At 40.6% G+C, this 16,546-nt stretch overlaps 1 protein-coding gene and 1 long non-coding RNA gene across 2 annotated transcripts; both read left to right on the top strand.

The window, feature by feature from the left end:
* Positions 1 to 4,500: 4,500 nt before the first annotated feature.
* Positions 4,501 to 5,173, top strand: LOC137097240 (uncharacterized). Its single transcript, XR_010910078.1, has 2 exons — positions 4,501 to 4,572; positions 4,712 to 5,173. It is a non-coding gene; the product is annotated as an uncharacterized lncRNA (long non-coding RNA).
* A 3,838-nt stretch (positions 5,174 to 9,011) lies between these two features.
* Positions 9,012 to 15,922, top strand: LOC132779334 (C-type lectin-like). The gene is made up of 5 exons (XM_060783027.2): positions 9,012 to 9,068; positions 11,998 to 12,092; positions 12,169 to 12,312; positions 13,645 to 13,759; positions 15,855 to 15,922. Exons 1-5 carry the CDS (start codon positions 9,017 to 9,019, stop codon positions 15,920 to 15,922), a joined length of 474 nt encoding a protein of 157 aa, XP_060639010.2. The 5' UTR covers positions 9,012 to 9,016.
* Positions 15,923 to 16,546: the final 624 nt, after the last annotated feature.

Below are 16,546 nucleotides of genomic sequence, written 5' to 3'. Positions count from 1 at the left end.
AAACGCAAAAACCCCCCAAAAACGAATCGATTTTAGAAACAAATTTTTGTGTTGTTACCCAGGCCTAATATTTAATCCTAGTCTCTTGGAGTTCAGCACTCAAACTACTGCTTCATATTGATTTAGAACATATAACATATTGAACAAATAAGCATAAATAATATCAATTCATCCACTCACACCTGCAAGAGAGAGAGAAACTGAAATTTGACCTTCTTCCACTTCCATTGACTATCATTATCATCATTTCATGCGTGCCTTTCACTTTGGATCAAGGCAGGGAACAACAAATTATAAAATAAGACATAACTTCAGTTGAAAACAAAATATCAGTTTAAAAACATAGAAGGCCAATACATGTTATAACAATCAGTCTTTACTTTAAAACTTGTAATTTAAAAATCATATGGATAGGCCTGGTGGTTTTCAAAGCTCTTTTAAATTCAAACAGTGTATGTTCAGCTGTCAAATCTATTCCAGCAATATTGTTTCATTGGGAAGCAGCTGAAGGAAACATTTTCTTGGCGACAGTTGGCAGCCTAGTCTTGAAGAGTGAAGTATATGACAAGGAAATTGTAATTTGCTTCCTTGTAGCCTACGAGTGCCTTTCACTTTGCCTTTCATTCAGTGAATGTGCATGGCTAAGACCCTTGTCTCCTCACATCCCTTTCCAACACTCAAACCAGTACACCATAAGACCACTTTGAAATTGCACCGTGATGGCTCTCATAGTGCAATTCTTGTTAGTTACTAACTCTTGTAGCATAGTAAACTACCTTTGAGTGTCTCGTATATTGAAAAGCCTATGAATAGACAATTGAAAAAATATATATTTATTTATTTACATTTTTATTCCACACTTCTCACCCCAAAGGGGACACAAGGTGGCTCACAGAACACATTCGGCGTCCTGGAGGTTATGCTCGATTCCAGCCACAGGGTGATGCTGTTGCTCTATGACGACGAGCCTTTTATGATCACAGACTTTCCTCCTATTCTTTGATTGTCAGCTTCTTATGATGCCATACCTCCCCACTTAAGCAAAGCCTTATTTCTCTACTCACAGCTCACAGCTGTTTTCAAACTGCTTAGGTGGACAGTAAGATAGGTTGAGGGTCAGGTGCTCACCCCAACCTTGGCTCAAATTGCCAACATTTGGGTTGGGAAAGATCTACTGCTGCTGGTGGTTAACCAGCTGTCCTAAAGGCCGGCCCTAAACCAGCAGTAAGAGGCACTGCTGGCAGATAAAAATGGTGTCAGAAGGCACTCAACCAGTTACTGGGGAAAAGAAAAGCATAACTATTGTGTTCTGCCCAAGGATGCAATTGAACAAAAGATGGAAGTGGATGTTCAGCTGCTGATATGGTCATATGCAAAAGGAAAGCCTGAAGATACACAACACACAATAGGAATATGGCGCTATTGACTCAGGACAAGAGCCCTGAATTTGCAGGACCAGAGCAAGGCTATTAATAACAGGATCTTTTGATGGTCTCTGTCCAGCATCTGACATCATGCCTCATGCTGCCTAATGGTAAAGCCATCCTTAAACTCCATAATCTTTCAAGATGGTAGGCATCAATGTGAAAGATGAGACAGCTGTGTCCACCATCCTTGCTATTAGTATTTATTGCTTTCTTTGCACATTGCATTTATATCTCACCTTGGCTATCTTCCACCATCCGGTTTTGTCCTTACAACAGCTCTGTGAAGTAGGTCAGTCTGAAAGGTCACCAATGAACTTTTGGGGGGAGTTGAAAGTTGTGACTTTGTGGGATAAGAATGTGAACTCTCCAAACCAGTTTAGGCTTCTTCTCCTCAGCTATCATGTTCCAGTTCAACTACAGGGTCAGTTTCATATGACTTTTAGCAGATACTTCTTTTTACTTGGCTCGCTCTTGGCTACATCTATTTGTTGTACCTGCAGTCTCTTGCGATTTGAGGCAGACTAAGCCAAAGGTATGAAAATGTGACTCTATTTCCTGTGCTGGTCAATGACCGAAATAAATGATTTGATTTGACTGACACTTGGCCCTAATGACATTTTGAGACACTAGATTATCTGTCATAACAAGAATTCCTCATGATGTTAACACCTCCAGGAACTGACACCTAAAGGACCTCGTCACACTAGAGCATGGATCCACTTTAAATCCAATTTCTGCCTCCTGCAGAATTCTGGGGCTTGTAGTTTAAGGAGGATAGGTCCTGAGCCTCACTAAACTGCAAACCTCAGAATTCTTCAGGAGGCAGAAACTGGATTTAAAATGGATCCATGCTCTGGTGTGATGAGGCTGCTTGTCAATGATGTTGACATGCCCTTGACACCTAGTCAAGGAGAAAAACCCAAGGTCGACGAATGACATCTGCCATTCTTATAAAGTACTAAGGTGAAATTAATCAGAATTTGGGATCATTTTAAGCATCTTCATGTTGTTTTTGAAAACTTATTCTGAGGGATGTTTTTTAAAACCAGATTTGCCTGCTCCGACGGCCTCTGTTTTTTTAAAATACCCCCGGGCTAACTGTAACTTGCCCTTATCTTGTGCAATGAGGGAACTAATCTATCACAGTCTGCCTTTGCCTTTTCCCAGATTTCAGCCACAATCCAATCTGAGACCAGATAAATGTTGTTCTGTCACAGTCAGCTTCAGCAGGACACAGTAAAGACATTCAGCAACAAATGACAAGTTTTGGAGTTGGGGGCTTAGGTGAGTGTCAGATACTTTTGCTTACTTTCATGCAATGTGCAGGTCAGTGAGCTTATTATTAATCCTTCTACAGGGTTTATAAACCCATGGCAATAGAAAGCATTTTTTACATTCTGAGTTTAATTCTGTGTTAATGTTGATTTTTAGTTTACCTTTAGTTTGTAAGCTGCTTTGAATCCCAATCTTGGGCAAGAGGCAGAATGCACCATATATTCTGCCGTATAAGACTATTTTTTAACCCAAGAAAATATTCTCAAAAGCCAGGGGTCGTCTTATACACGGGAGTCGTCTTATGCACAGGAGTCATCTTATATGCGGGAGTAGTCTTATATGCTGGGAGTCATCTTATAGAGCGGGTGCTGAAACTTTCAATCTGGACTGGAGAATCTATGGTTGCCGCATAAGGTGAGGGGAGCTCAAAAATGGCAATAGCTGCATCCCTGCTGTATGCAGCGACTGTATGAAAGCATTAAGGGAGACACTGTACAAGTACGGTAGAAGAAAATCCATCCATCAGGATTCGTGGACTTAATGCGATCCCGATGGTGAGGTGAAGGGGCGCCTCACCGGGAAGGTGAAAGACCCATTGCAAACTACAGGCAGCGGGAGCGAGCTTGCGCTCGAGCTCGCTCCAAAGCCCCGCCTTTTTCCCCCCAAGGCTACGAGCCAGTTTTGCTCGAGAAACAATGCTGCATGACGCAGCCGCAAACTACGACCTATGTGAAGCCGTGTCATTGTGTTCTTTCCTTTGAGTAGGCGTGCTGTCAGATCATTAATTCTATCGTGTATTAGTTATTAGACGAAAAGAATGGGCGATTGTGAAGATAAAACGGATTATGCAGTGTGTGCCATTATATTAGCGTCGCAGGAAAAAGAAGAGGAAAACAAACGGCAAAGAAAGTGGGGGCCTACCAGAAGATGGATAAAAAGGCGAGCACATAAAGGAGCCTTCTTAAATTTAAATCAGGAGTTGAGAGGCGAGGATCCAACTTCATACAAGTACGTTGCAATTAACAGGACGTAGGGAGTTTGATGCTCTTAAATGTACTAACTGCACAAATCTAATTAACAAATTGCATGTTTATTTCTAGGAGGTGGCTGCGTGTAACAGAAGAACACTTTAACCATCTTTTGCACGAAATCTCTCCCCGAATTCAGAAGCAAAAGACAACGTTTGGGGAACCAATATCTGCAGCTGAGAGGCTCACCATTACGCTCTGGTATCTAGCCACAGGAAATACATTCAGAGACTTATCGTGGGAGTTTCGAATTGGCGAAAGAACCGTATCATATATCATCTTGGAAACATGTGCAGCTCTTTATGAATTCTTGAAGTACACATTTGAAGTGCCAACATCAAAAGAGCATTGGAGAGCTGTTTCCAAGCAATTTCTAGATCGGTGGAATGTGCCACATTGTTTGGGGGCCATTGATGGAAAACATATTGTGATGAGGAAGCCGATCAACAGTGGTTCCCATTACCACAATTATAAAGGAACATAATCTATTGTCCTTTTAGCAGTTGTGGATGCTAATTATAAATTTCGTTGAAGTGCAGTAGGTAAGAATTAATTTAATTATACCAAGGGCTTGAAGCATGTTCTTCATTTTGATTTTCTAGATATATTGATGTTGGCACACAAGGAAGGATCAGTGATGGAGGTGTGTGGAACAAATGTAATTTAAAAGAGCTTATAGATGTTAACGCTCTTGACATGCCTCCAGCCCATCCACTTCCAGGTCAAGACATACCCACTCCATACGTCTTCTTAGCAGATGACGCTTTTGGATTAAAACCATGTATCCTCAAGCCGTATGGGGGGAATGATTTGACTCTGGAAGAACGGATATGCAATTACAGGTAAGCATTCAGTGGGTAATGCAGTTGTATCTTGCAGCATTATACCAGTGAAATAGTATAATAAGGAAACCTTTGACCTTGGAAAATTGATATAGTAATAGTTGTATTTAATGTATCTTTTGATTATTTTCTTCTAAAGAATTTCACGTGGCCGCCAAGTTGTGGAGATAGCTTTTGGAATTTTTGCTAATAGATTAAGAGTATTTCTAAATCCCATCCTGCTACAGCCAGACAAAGTGCGCACATTAGTACTTGCTGGTTGTGCACTTCACAACTTTTTAAGGTGCCATGAAAGCACAGAATCATGGCCAGTCAATTATGTGGACAGAGAAGATGTGGAAACTGGTACCACTGTGCCTGGTGCCTGGAGGACTGAGATTCCTATACAGCCCGGAACAGATCTGCATCTTCCACAAGTGGCCACCACCTACTCCAATTATTACAGCACAGAGGCCAAAGCTGTGAGGAAGAATTTTAAAGCATTTTTTACATCTGATGTTGGTGCGGTGTACTGACAACATCATTTTGTATAGCAGTTATTTTATATTTTTTTAATGTAACTGTACATATTGATAATAAAACAAACCTTTATTAAACATAACATGTTACAGTAGTCTACTTTATTGCCAACAAAATGCTAATTTATTGCTTATTGGTCCTTGACTGTTTGTAATATGTCAATATGTTGTAATATGAATGGGATTGCGATGGTGTCGGACGATTTGGCTCTTTTAACTGGGATGATAATGTTTTAATGTGTATGGTGCTGATATTTTAATCGTGTAATGAAGTGGCATTGTGTTGTTATTGTATATTTTTTGTATGTTAACACATGTTGTGAACCGGTCCGAATCCCTCTTTGAAGGTGAGAGGGTCGGTATATAAAACCTCGAAATAAATAAATAATAAATAAATAAACAAGATACCCTGTATTTCATATTTTGCTTCTTCCCGCAAGTCTTCACTAATATTCATTAAGCTGAGAGCGACGTGGTTACCGAAATTTTGTTCTACACATGTTGGAGTGTTGCTTTGCTTGTTTGCCAGGTAGTCCACAGCCTTCTTATATAGCTCAAACTGAGGAGAGGGAGATGACACAAGTGATGTCTTCTGTCGCTTTCTTTTATTCTCCTGTCTGTCGACTGTATCTCCATTGTCCCTCGGATGAGGACTTGACCACTGACTGTTGCCGTTACTGAATTACTTACTGCGTTCATTGTGTCATGGCTACATGACGGGGTATTTGGCTTTGTGGTTTGAATTATGGTAAAAGATAACTCTTGGAACTCACTTGCTTCAGTGCACATCAAGTCCTCTCTTTCTTCTGTAACTATGGGTCGACTGCACTTGTCCTGAAATCAATACCAGCACTGCATTAGACATGTTGTGGTGTACATGGCTAATGCACATGTTAGAATGTGATATTTGTACATCAAATCATCCATAACTGGTCCAAAGAGACAATCAGTGTTCTAGGTAAGCAACTATAGTGTTACCACCATCACACCATACAGTTATGTAGCCGATATGTTCGCACTTACATTTTCAAGGGAGATGCTGAGGTTGATGGTATCCTCACTTTCATCTGCCTGCATGGAGTCCCTAAGGAAATCCATCTCCTAAGTACGGAAATCTGATTTTGTGCACATTATTGGTACCCACTCCAGAGAACTTTGATTTTTGCAGCTTTGACAGTTCCCTCTTGTATGCATCCTTCATATTTTTAATTTTTTTTTACTAAGACTAGGACATTAAGATCGTCCGGAGAGGCCCTGCTCTCGGTCCCGCTTGCGTCACAAGCGCGGTTGGCGGGAACGAGGGACAGGGCCTTCTCGGTGGTGGCCCCTCGGCTATGGAATGCCCTACCCGTAGACATCAGACAGGCCCCTTCATTGCTGGCATTCAGAAAGAAGGTCAAGACGTGGCTCTATGAACAAGCATTCGGTTAACGGTGCAACTAAACTCAGGAAGATGGCATAATCGAACACTGGAATGGTATAAGGATTTTGAGAACGGATTCTGATTCTATTGAGGTGTTGATAGGATAATTGATTGTTGTTTGTCTGTTGTTTATGATGTGTTTTAACCACTTGTTATTGTTGTGATAAATTGCACTGTGTAAACCGCATTGAGTCACCGACTTAGGCTGAAAAATGCGGTATAGAAGTAAAGCAAATAAATAATAAATAAAATAAGAATCTTGTTTGCCGTAAATTATAATGGAAATGTTCAAGTTGTTATTGTCACTTTTATAATTGGGATATGATGGAACAGATTATAGCCTACTACATCATAGATATCCATAGTCTACTTACAAGTGATGTTGATACCATGTTCAGAAGCTAAAAGGTCTCTTAACACTGTCAATGTGGAATCCCTCCTGTTCTTTTTGTAATAGTCCACATGATTTGGATTCCACAGATGTGGATTGACTGTAGAACAAAGATTTTATTATCTCTCACTGAATATATTATTAATAGAAAACCTATTTCCATCTAATTTTGTGAAAATCTAATATTTTTAAATGATTTATCTCTGGATAGAACAACTTCACAAAACACTTTGTTCCCACATTGTTACCTCTGCACAATGATAGTCTTTCGATCTATTGCTTTTTATAAGTATGATTTTTAATCATTTTTATTGCTAGATCTGAATAACCTATAATATTAATCGGTCTGTTTTCGTTCCAAAACAGCATGGGAAGAACGTGCCAAAACATGGATAGTTTTCGGCTTGGAGGGGTTACCAGCCAAAAACTATTTATATACAACATTTATACTATTTTATTTTTAATATGGAATCTATAAATCATGTAATTTATTTACATTGATAACATTCTATAATTTCTTTTTCAACTTTTTTGTCGTTAACGCAGTCGTCCATTTTTTATCCTCTCTCTCTTGCTAGCGTGACTGCTCTGCCTGTTGAATTGAGAGTATGCTCGCATCGCTGCCCTAGCAAAGGGAAAACCACGTGGCCGCGGAGAAATAGGCGGAGAAAGAGGCGGAGTCTTCGGCGTCATCGTTCGTGCTGGCACAGTTTGCTCTCCCAAGAAGCTAGTTTGCGGCGGCTCAAAGTGAAGGGTGGAGCAAGCTGCAGGCGTCTGGGGTGCCCAGGGTATGGGGAAAAAAATCGAGTGGCTCTGGACCCAGACAAATGCACCTCTTTTACCTGTCTGGCCCACCCTTGTATCCTATTGCCGTAACGCCTACTCTGCCAATCAGATCTCGCTCCTGAAGACTGCAGTGAAGCGGTGCAGGTGCGCATGTGCAAGATCTGAGAAGCAGAGAAGGAGGTACAGTAATAGAAAATTACCATATTGAAATCAAATCTGATGCTTTTTAAATTTTTATTTGGTGTGCATTGGAAGAGGGGTAGTCTTATATGGTGAATATATCCCAAACTCTATATTTTAACTGGAAAAGTTGGGAGTCGTCTTATATGCCCAGTCATCTTTTATGACAGAATATATTAAAGATCACGATAATGATGGTGATTTTTTTTTCATGTCAGGGGCAACTTGAGAAACTGCAAGTTGCTTCTGGTGTGAGAGAATTGGCAGTCTGCAAGGATGTTGCCCAGGGGATGTCTGGATTTTTTGATGTTTTACCATCCTTGTGGGAGGCTTCTCAATGTCCCCGTATGGGGAGCTGGAACTGATAGAGGGAGCTCAAACTGCTCTCCCCAGATTTGAACCACTGACCTGTTGGTCATCAGTCCTGCTGGCACAAGTGTTTAACCCATTGCACCACCAGGGACTCCATGGTGGTGATAATGGTGCTTACATATTCTCTGCACCCCTATCACGGTCAGAATAGTATCTTATGAACATATTCAGTCCTCAGTAGGGCTATTTTATATCTCCTTTCCCCACACAAAGGCTTTATATAATAAAAGTATGCAATATTATTAGTATTTATTATTTATGATATTTCTATCCTGTCTTTCTCAAGCCCGAAGGCAACTCAAGGGGGCTTACAAATTGGCAGCCATTTGATGCCATAACAATCCACAACGTAAAATTAAAACATTTACAAACAACATTATAAAATCAATACAAAAACTATTTAAACCATATAATAATCAATGTCTTCCTGTTAATCTTGTTTTCCATTAGCATTGTCTAAGCCGTTCCATGTTTCAACTTTCATAATTCCGTGTTTGTCTATTGCACTGCATTTCCAAAGCCTTGTTCAAAGAGCCAGGGTACGTGCCATTATCTTCATCTCGTGCACAAATGACACTATTTTTGTTGTATTTGGGTAGGTACTTGTTCCTGAACAACAGAAATAAGAACCTCATTCTTTGAATGTCTAATTCATATTCTAGGATCTAAGATGTTTGTCTTGGCTTCTAGCACTTCTTGCTAACTTCCCTATTTTTTCATCATGTCACTTGATTTCTTTTCTTCCTTTTTTTCCTCTTTAGGTGAAGAAAGGAAATGGGACCTTTGGTTTGTGTCAGTCTTTGCCTGCTTGGCATCTTCATGAGAGGTGAGTTCTTGCTGGGATTTTTGGAAAGGCATTCATCTGATTTTTTTTTCTCGTGTCAGGAGTGACTTGAAAAACTGCAAGTCGCTTCTGGTGTGAGAGAATTGGCCATCTGCAAGGACATTGCCCAGGGGACGCCCAGATGTTTTGATGCTTTATCATCCTTGTGGGAGGCTTCTCTCATGTCCTGCATGGGGATCCAGAGCTGACAGAGGGAGCTCATACACGCTCTCCCAGATTCAAACCTCTGACCTGTCAGTCTTCAGTCCTGCTGGCACAAGGGTTTAACCCATTGCACCACCGGGGGCTCCTATTCATCTGATGGTTTAACACCTTGGTATATAAGATGACATGAAACAGAAATGCCAAGCAGATGAAAGAGTGTCAGTGCAGTGCAATAGTATAAGTGTTGGGCTTAGACCATGCATGGGCAAACTTTGGCCCTCCAGGTGTTTTGAACTTCAACTCCCACAATTCCTAACAGCCTACCAGCTGTTAAGAATTGTGGGAGTTGAAGTCCAAAACACCTGGAGGGCCCAAGTTGGCCCATGCCTGGCTTAGACTCTCTTAGACCAAGGTTTGAACCCCTGCTCAACCATTATAACCCAATGGGCGGTCATGTCATGGTGAAATCCCATTTTCTCAGTCTCAGGGGAAAGCTATGACAAACTTGCTCTTAAAACAAATCTTTCCAAAAAATACCCCATGGTAGAATTACCCAGAGGTTGCAAAACTCAGACATGACTTGAAGACACACATCAGCAAGAAGAGAACATAAAAATAGCCTGCTAAGTAATACGTGATTACTGAATGCAATACACCTCATGGAAAGGATAGGTTGTCAAGGACCAGCGTTCAGTAGCACTACACATGTTCTGACTGCAGAAGGGTGTAGTTTCCTCATCCATCATCTCCATTACCCAAAGGGAAAGTACCCCTTCTAAAACCTCAGGCCCCTTCCACACAGCTCTATAATATCCACATTGTAATTATATGATTGTATTTTGCTCTTTTAATGTTTTGGTCTAATATGTAATATGATGTTTTAATGATTGTTTGTGATATTGTTGTTGGAAACCGGCCTGAGTCCCTCGATGGAGGTGAGAAGACCGGTATACAAAATTTCTAAATAATAAAATAAATAAATACATTGTACTGGATTATATGGCAGTGTGGACTCAGATCATCCCGTTCAAAGCAGATATTGAGGATTATCTGCCTTGATATTCTGGGTTTTGTGACTGTGTGGAAGGGCCCTATGTGAGCTACACAATATAAATGTCCAGAGATCTCATTCAGATTTCTGGGTTCTGAGCTCAGTGACTTTGCACTGATCTCACATTCATAAATGGTGATGATATTGAAGAAGAAGAATAAAATATTGGAATATTTATTTCTTGCTTGAAAGATTACACAGGAACTGTGTGCAATGCAATTCCTACTAAACTACAGGTATCCCCCTTTATTTCATCATTTATTTTTGGATGTTCCACTTTTTTTGGTGTTAATTTGATGTATGGGGTTTTTCTGGGATTTTATGTTATTATCATGTGTTTTATGTAGGCATTGAATGTTTGCCATTGTTATGTTGGAATCCACCCCGAGTCCCCTCGAGGAGATAGGGCAGATTATAAATAATTTTAAATAATAATAATTATTATTATTGTTATTGTTATTGTTATTTGAAACTCAACAAGATGAGTCCACAGCAGACAAGATCACTCTGCTGGCTGTTGTACTGGATCACACATCGGACACTTCCCAAGTGTCTAGGACTGTATGATGTATCGGCAAATAATGCGTGCAAATTCCAGTAAGGTGGCCTTCTGCAGCTGGCAGATGGTAATTTTTTCAGTGTCGATTATGTTTAAGTGCAGGCCAAGGTCTTTAGGCACTGCACCCAGTGTGCCAATCATCATCTGGTTTGTGCCAGAGTCTTTGCAGTTCGATCTTTAAATCCTCATATCGTGTCAGCTTTTCCAGTTGTTTCTCTTCAATCCTGCTGTCACCTGGCATTGCAACCTCGACGATCTATACTTTGTGTTTTAACACAATTGTGAGGTCAGGAGTACTGTACTCCAAAACTCTGCCTGAATTCGGAAGTCCCAGAGTAGCTTGACATGTTCATTTTCTGTAACTTTTTCTGGCTTGTGATCCCACCAGTTTTTTGTCGCAGGCAGATGGTATTTCTGGCACAAGTTCCAATGAGTCATCTGACCAACGGTGTTATGCCTCTGCTTGTAGTCTGTCTGCTTGTAGTCTGTTTGCCACATTATTATTATTATTATTATTATTATTATTATTATTATTTGAAACACAACAAGATGAGTCCACAGAAGACAAGATCACTCTGCTGGGTGTTGTATTGGATCACACATTGGACACTTCCCAAGTTGTTGTTGTTGTTATTTTGACAGATCTGTATTATAGCCATGTTCCACCCTTTAGTCCCCTGTGAAGCATTCCAGTTGCTTTTTATCATGGTGCTTGTCAACTTGGTGCCATCCAGTGTTTATTCTTGCACTTGCAAGCTAACAAAACACTTTGGGTTTCACTTTTCAACCAATTCTTTTTTTCTGACAGCAGTCATGTCCCCAGTCCAGTCCCTAACCCTCAGATAAGCAGAGGCTTCCTGTACTAAACAAATAGCAAAACCAATAGCTGTAGTGTGTTCTGTTCTTGCATCTCGATGCCAGAAGAAAACTTACCTTTATAGGGATGTAAAGGTAAGGGTTCAAAAGAGACCAGCTGGAGGTTAGGGAAAAGAGTGGGAAACCCCCTATGTAATCCCTTACCCCATAAATTGAGTCTCCTTATTTCTCTCTACAAGGGATAATTGGATAATTGGAGGCTCCAGAGACAATGCCCTTTTCTCAAAATATATCACCTCCCTGAACCCCCTTTCTTTCGATCTTTTCTTCCTATCTAATAGCCACAGAAGCTGATACCTGTGCAAGGGGATGGCTGCAATATCAGGGCAACTGCTATGGGTTTTTCCACAAGTTGCTGAGTTGGCACGAAGCTGAGGTAAGACTGGAAGTGATAGCTTGTGTGTGATGGAATTGTCAAGGGCAATACTATACTTTGTGTGTTTCCCCCCCAGATTGACTGTCAAAGCTATGGCCGTGGGACCCACCTTGCATCTATACTTACTTGGACAGAAACCCTCATTGTATCCAAGCACATCTCTGCTTACAAGAAAGAAAACCAAGTGGATGTCTGGATTGGACTCCATGACACTCGCCATGTAAGTCTTGGCCTCCCTGGATATTGAAATCAAGCCCCAATGTGTAACTCCCTTATTTCCAGAAGGACAGGCAGGGGAGAGCAGAAGGTCTGGGGCAAGTCAGTCAAGCTAGTTAATGAACAGCTACAAACATGTGAATAATCAAATCCATGAAAAGGAAACTAGTGAATGTGGGGGTCAAACTGTACTCATTTTCCAAGAAAGTCTCCCTCTATGACCCCTTCAAACACAACTGAATAAAATCCCACATTAGTTGCTTTGAACTGTAATATATGGCAGTGTGGACTCAGATAATCCAGTTCAGATATTGTGGGATTTTCTGTCTCGATATTCTGGGTTATATGGCTGTGTGGAAGGCCCCTATATAGCTTAATAACTTTGGAGACAAATGAGGGAAATGGTACTGCCTTCATGACTTGTGTGCTGTCATGCGCTGGGCCTGTAAAGAGTCTGTAGATAGGACGTGTTTTCTGAATGCCCAACGGGATGCCGGGAGTGCCTCGGCTGAGAGGCCTTCTGGATTTCCTCACACAAAGTTCTTTTAAAGACTTAGAAAGTTCAACAAAGTTTTTATTGTTGCTTAAATCTTCAATAAATCAAACAAATACTTCAAGGCTTTGAATCAACTGGTGGCTTGCTTAAATCTTGCCCACAAGGGACAGGCAACCTTCTTCATAAACTGTTTCTTCCTTCTGCAAGGGAAATCCTTGACCCCTTGGCCAAAACTGGGCAATCTAACTTATGCTCTGCTGGCATGGGCCCCTAGACCCAGTCCAAATTGCATTATGGCTGCCGTGAGTGGTCCTTACCAAACAGAGTCCTTTAGTAGATTTCCAAGAGGAAAGAAGGCTTTCAATTCTCAGCGAAGGCTGACTGTAGAGTTGTGGAACTAAATTTCCCAACAAAGGCTATGCTGTAGTTCTCTGTAGAGCTGTGGGACTGGATCCCCCCCTCCCCAGAAAAGCTGTAAAAGACGAAGTTTTCTACAGGTGGAACTGATTCACATTCTGTACGAAAGGCTTCTCTGAGTGAACTGAACTAGAGGTCCCCTTTTCCCCTCCTAAACCCAGAAAAAGGGGCTGAACTAAAGAACATAATGATAATTGATGGGTCATTGGCCCTATTATTGCAAACTAAGGAAGCCACCTTATTGCAAAATGCATGGAACTTTGGAATACATGCAAACACTCAATAGAAAGGAAAAGAAGTTGGAGCTCCTGGTACAGCCGTACCAGCACAACTTGTGTGTGAAGATCAAAACACGTGACCTTGGTAACAAAACACTTCACTCAGTGGATCTTGTGTTCTAATCTATTTTCCCTGTTATTATAGACTGGGATCTGGAGGTGGTCCGATGAATCAACATATAACTACAGTAACTGGATGCGGGGGGAACCCAACAATCTGTGGAATTCTGAATACTGCGTAGCCCTAAGAGCCTCAACAGGTGAGCCCCTGATAGGAACTCGCATAGTCTTAAGGAATACAGTAATAGTAATGGCATTCTCTGCAAAGAGAACAGATGTAAGAGAAAGAGTTGAGTTGAGACCAAATGGAGAGTGATTTATTGTTGTCTCCCTCGCTCTGCCAGACAAAATTGGTGGTGAAAATCTTAGTGGAACTTAATCTGAATTTTGAAGCATCTGTCCAAGGTGCTGAATATAGTCTGCTGGCAGGGTCCAATATTCTGGATAACTCCAAACTAAAAGCAGGAGAAAATACAGCATCCATTTGATATTAGGGTCAGTAGCTGCCAGGGTTTTCTCTTGCAAAAGGCACCAATCTTTTAAGGAAGTAAACAATTATTTGGATGTGTACACATGCCTACTATAGCCACATCCAACATCACAACAAGCCAGAATTCAAGAGGATTCTCTCTTGTCAAGGACAGAGCAACATGCTGGTGGAAAGCAGGCAAAGCTCCCATTCCTATTGGAACAGCTGAGCAAGTAAAGAAAGAGTCTGCTTGCTCTGATTTGTCACCCTGGTATGAGACTCCTGTCTTGTGTGTCCCCTGAGAAGCTAATCCGGGGTTTGCTTTATGGTTAATTCTCTGGATTACACTATTTAACAAAATTCGGGGGGGGGGGGGGGGGAATCTGTTCCTGGTTTGAAAGTGTTATTTCCTGTTTAATGGTCCAATGCTTACTTTGAAAGTAGTTGTTATACTCCAGAAACTTCTTTTTTGTGGCTGCCACAAACTATGTTAAATTGGTTGAGACTTGATGATATATTCATTGGAAAACTATAGCAAGATGTGCTGCAGGATGTTCTGCAAAAACAAAGTTTATGTGATATAATGAACCTTTTCGGTGTTTTTATGATAGAACCAATTAGGACATAACATTCACAACCCAGAACCAAAAATGGGTTACATAGTGTTATGTATGTGACAGCCTTCATGGTGACTACTGTGTCACAAGAAATCATGGACTGAGGCCCTTCCATACAGCTGAATAAAATCTCACATTTCCTGCTTTGAGCTGGAATATAATAATAATAATAATAATAATAATAATAATAATAATAATCTTTATTTCTACCCCTCCTCTATCTCCCCAAGGGGACTCGGGGTGGCCAAGCCCAACAAATTACAACAGAGCAAAATAATACAACAAAAAAGCATAAGATAATACATAAAATAAAGTACAATAAATCAAAGAAGATAATACAAACTGACACAGAGTATAACATAAATAACAAAAGATTGAACCAAGTGGCCAGGGTCAAATACAACAAATAGAATTTTAAAACACTGGGTGAGATGGATGAGTAGGGCAATGTATCTGGTGGGAAGTTCGGATGGGACAAACAATGGGATTTAATTCACTGAAGGATGAGAGACATTATATACTGAGTTGGTCAAGATAGGAGACTTGTTGTTCAATCCTCGAAGGCACACTGGAACAGTTTTAGGCTCTCCCTGAATGCTGCCAAAGTGAGTGCTTGCCTAATATCACCAGGTAGTGAGTTCCAAAGTCTAGGGGCTACCACAGAGAAGGCCCTCTCCCTCATCCCCACAAGTTGCACTTGCAACAGAGGTGGGAGCAAAAGGAGGTCCACCCCCCGATGACCAATGTGATTGTGCAGGTGCATAGACAGAAATGCAGTCATGAAGTTAGGTAGATCTCTCAGGTATCCCAGTCCAGCGGTCGGGCATCCTATCTATCTATCTATCTATCTATCTATCTATCTATCTCTATTTATCTGCAGAAGTTAAAAACCATTCAAAAATATAATGCAAATGCTTCATCTCTTCAGTTTTAAGATGCACTCCTCCCCCCATAAACACCTGTAAAACCAGGATGCATCTTAGAATCATGTGTGCTCTTTTAAATATATATACAAACAAAGCATTTTTCTGCTTATGGTACTGAAATAAGTGTATCTTACAATTCATAGCATCTTAGAATCAAAGAAATATGGTAGATTAAAAGCATATTAAACAAATTGAGAAGTGAAGACGCATCTGTTTAAAATCAATTTGAATATTGAGGTATTTTGAGATATTTGATTGGAAACTGTTTTCTTTCCCATCACAGAACATAAAGGATGGATTGATGCTGTTTGCAAGAAACCGAAAGCATACATATGCAAGCATGAACGCTAGAGCAGTGTTTCTCAATCTTCCTAATACCGCGACCCCTTAATACACATACTCATACCCCTTAATACACTTACTCATGTTGTGGTGACCCTCAACCATAAAATTATTTTCATTGCTACTTCATAACTGGAATTTTGCTACTGTTAAGAATTGTAATGTAAATATCCGATAGGCAGGATGTATTTTCATTCACTGGATCAAATTTGGCACAAATACCTGATACGCCCAAATTTGAGTATGGGTGGGATTGGAGCGGGAGATTGATTATGTCATCTGGGAATTGTAGTTGCTGGGATTTATAGTTCACCTACAATCAAAGAACATTCTGAACTCTACCAGTGATGAAATTGAACCAAATTTGGCACACAGAACTTCCATGGCCAACAGAAAATACTGGAAGGGTTTGGTGGGCATTGACCTTGAGTTCTGAAGTTGTAGTTCACCTACATCCAGAGAGAGTTTGTGGACTCAAACAATGATGGATCTGGACCAAACTTAGAATGGATACTCAATATGCCCAAATGTGAACACTGGTGGAGTTTGAGGAAAATAGATCTTGACATCTGGGAGTTGTAGTTGCTGGGATTTATGTTCACCTACAATCAAAGAACATTCTGAACCCTACCA

The sequence above is a fragment of the Anolis sagrei genome, chromosome 6, assembly GCF_037176765.1.
Source record: "Anolis sagrei isolate rAnoSag1 chromosome 6, rAnoSag1.mat, whole genome shotgun sequence".
Classification (NCBI taxonomy): domain Eukaryota; kingdom Metazoa; phylum Chordata; class Lepidosauria; order Squamata; family Dactyloidae; genus Anolis; species Anolis sagrei.
Note: the sequence above shows the minus strand (reverse complement) of the source record. Positions and strands in the feature narration are given on the sequence as shown.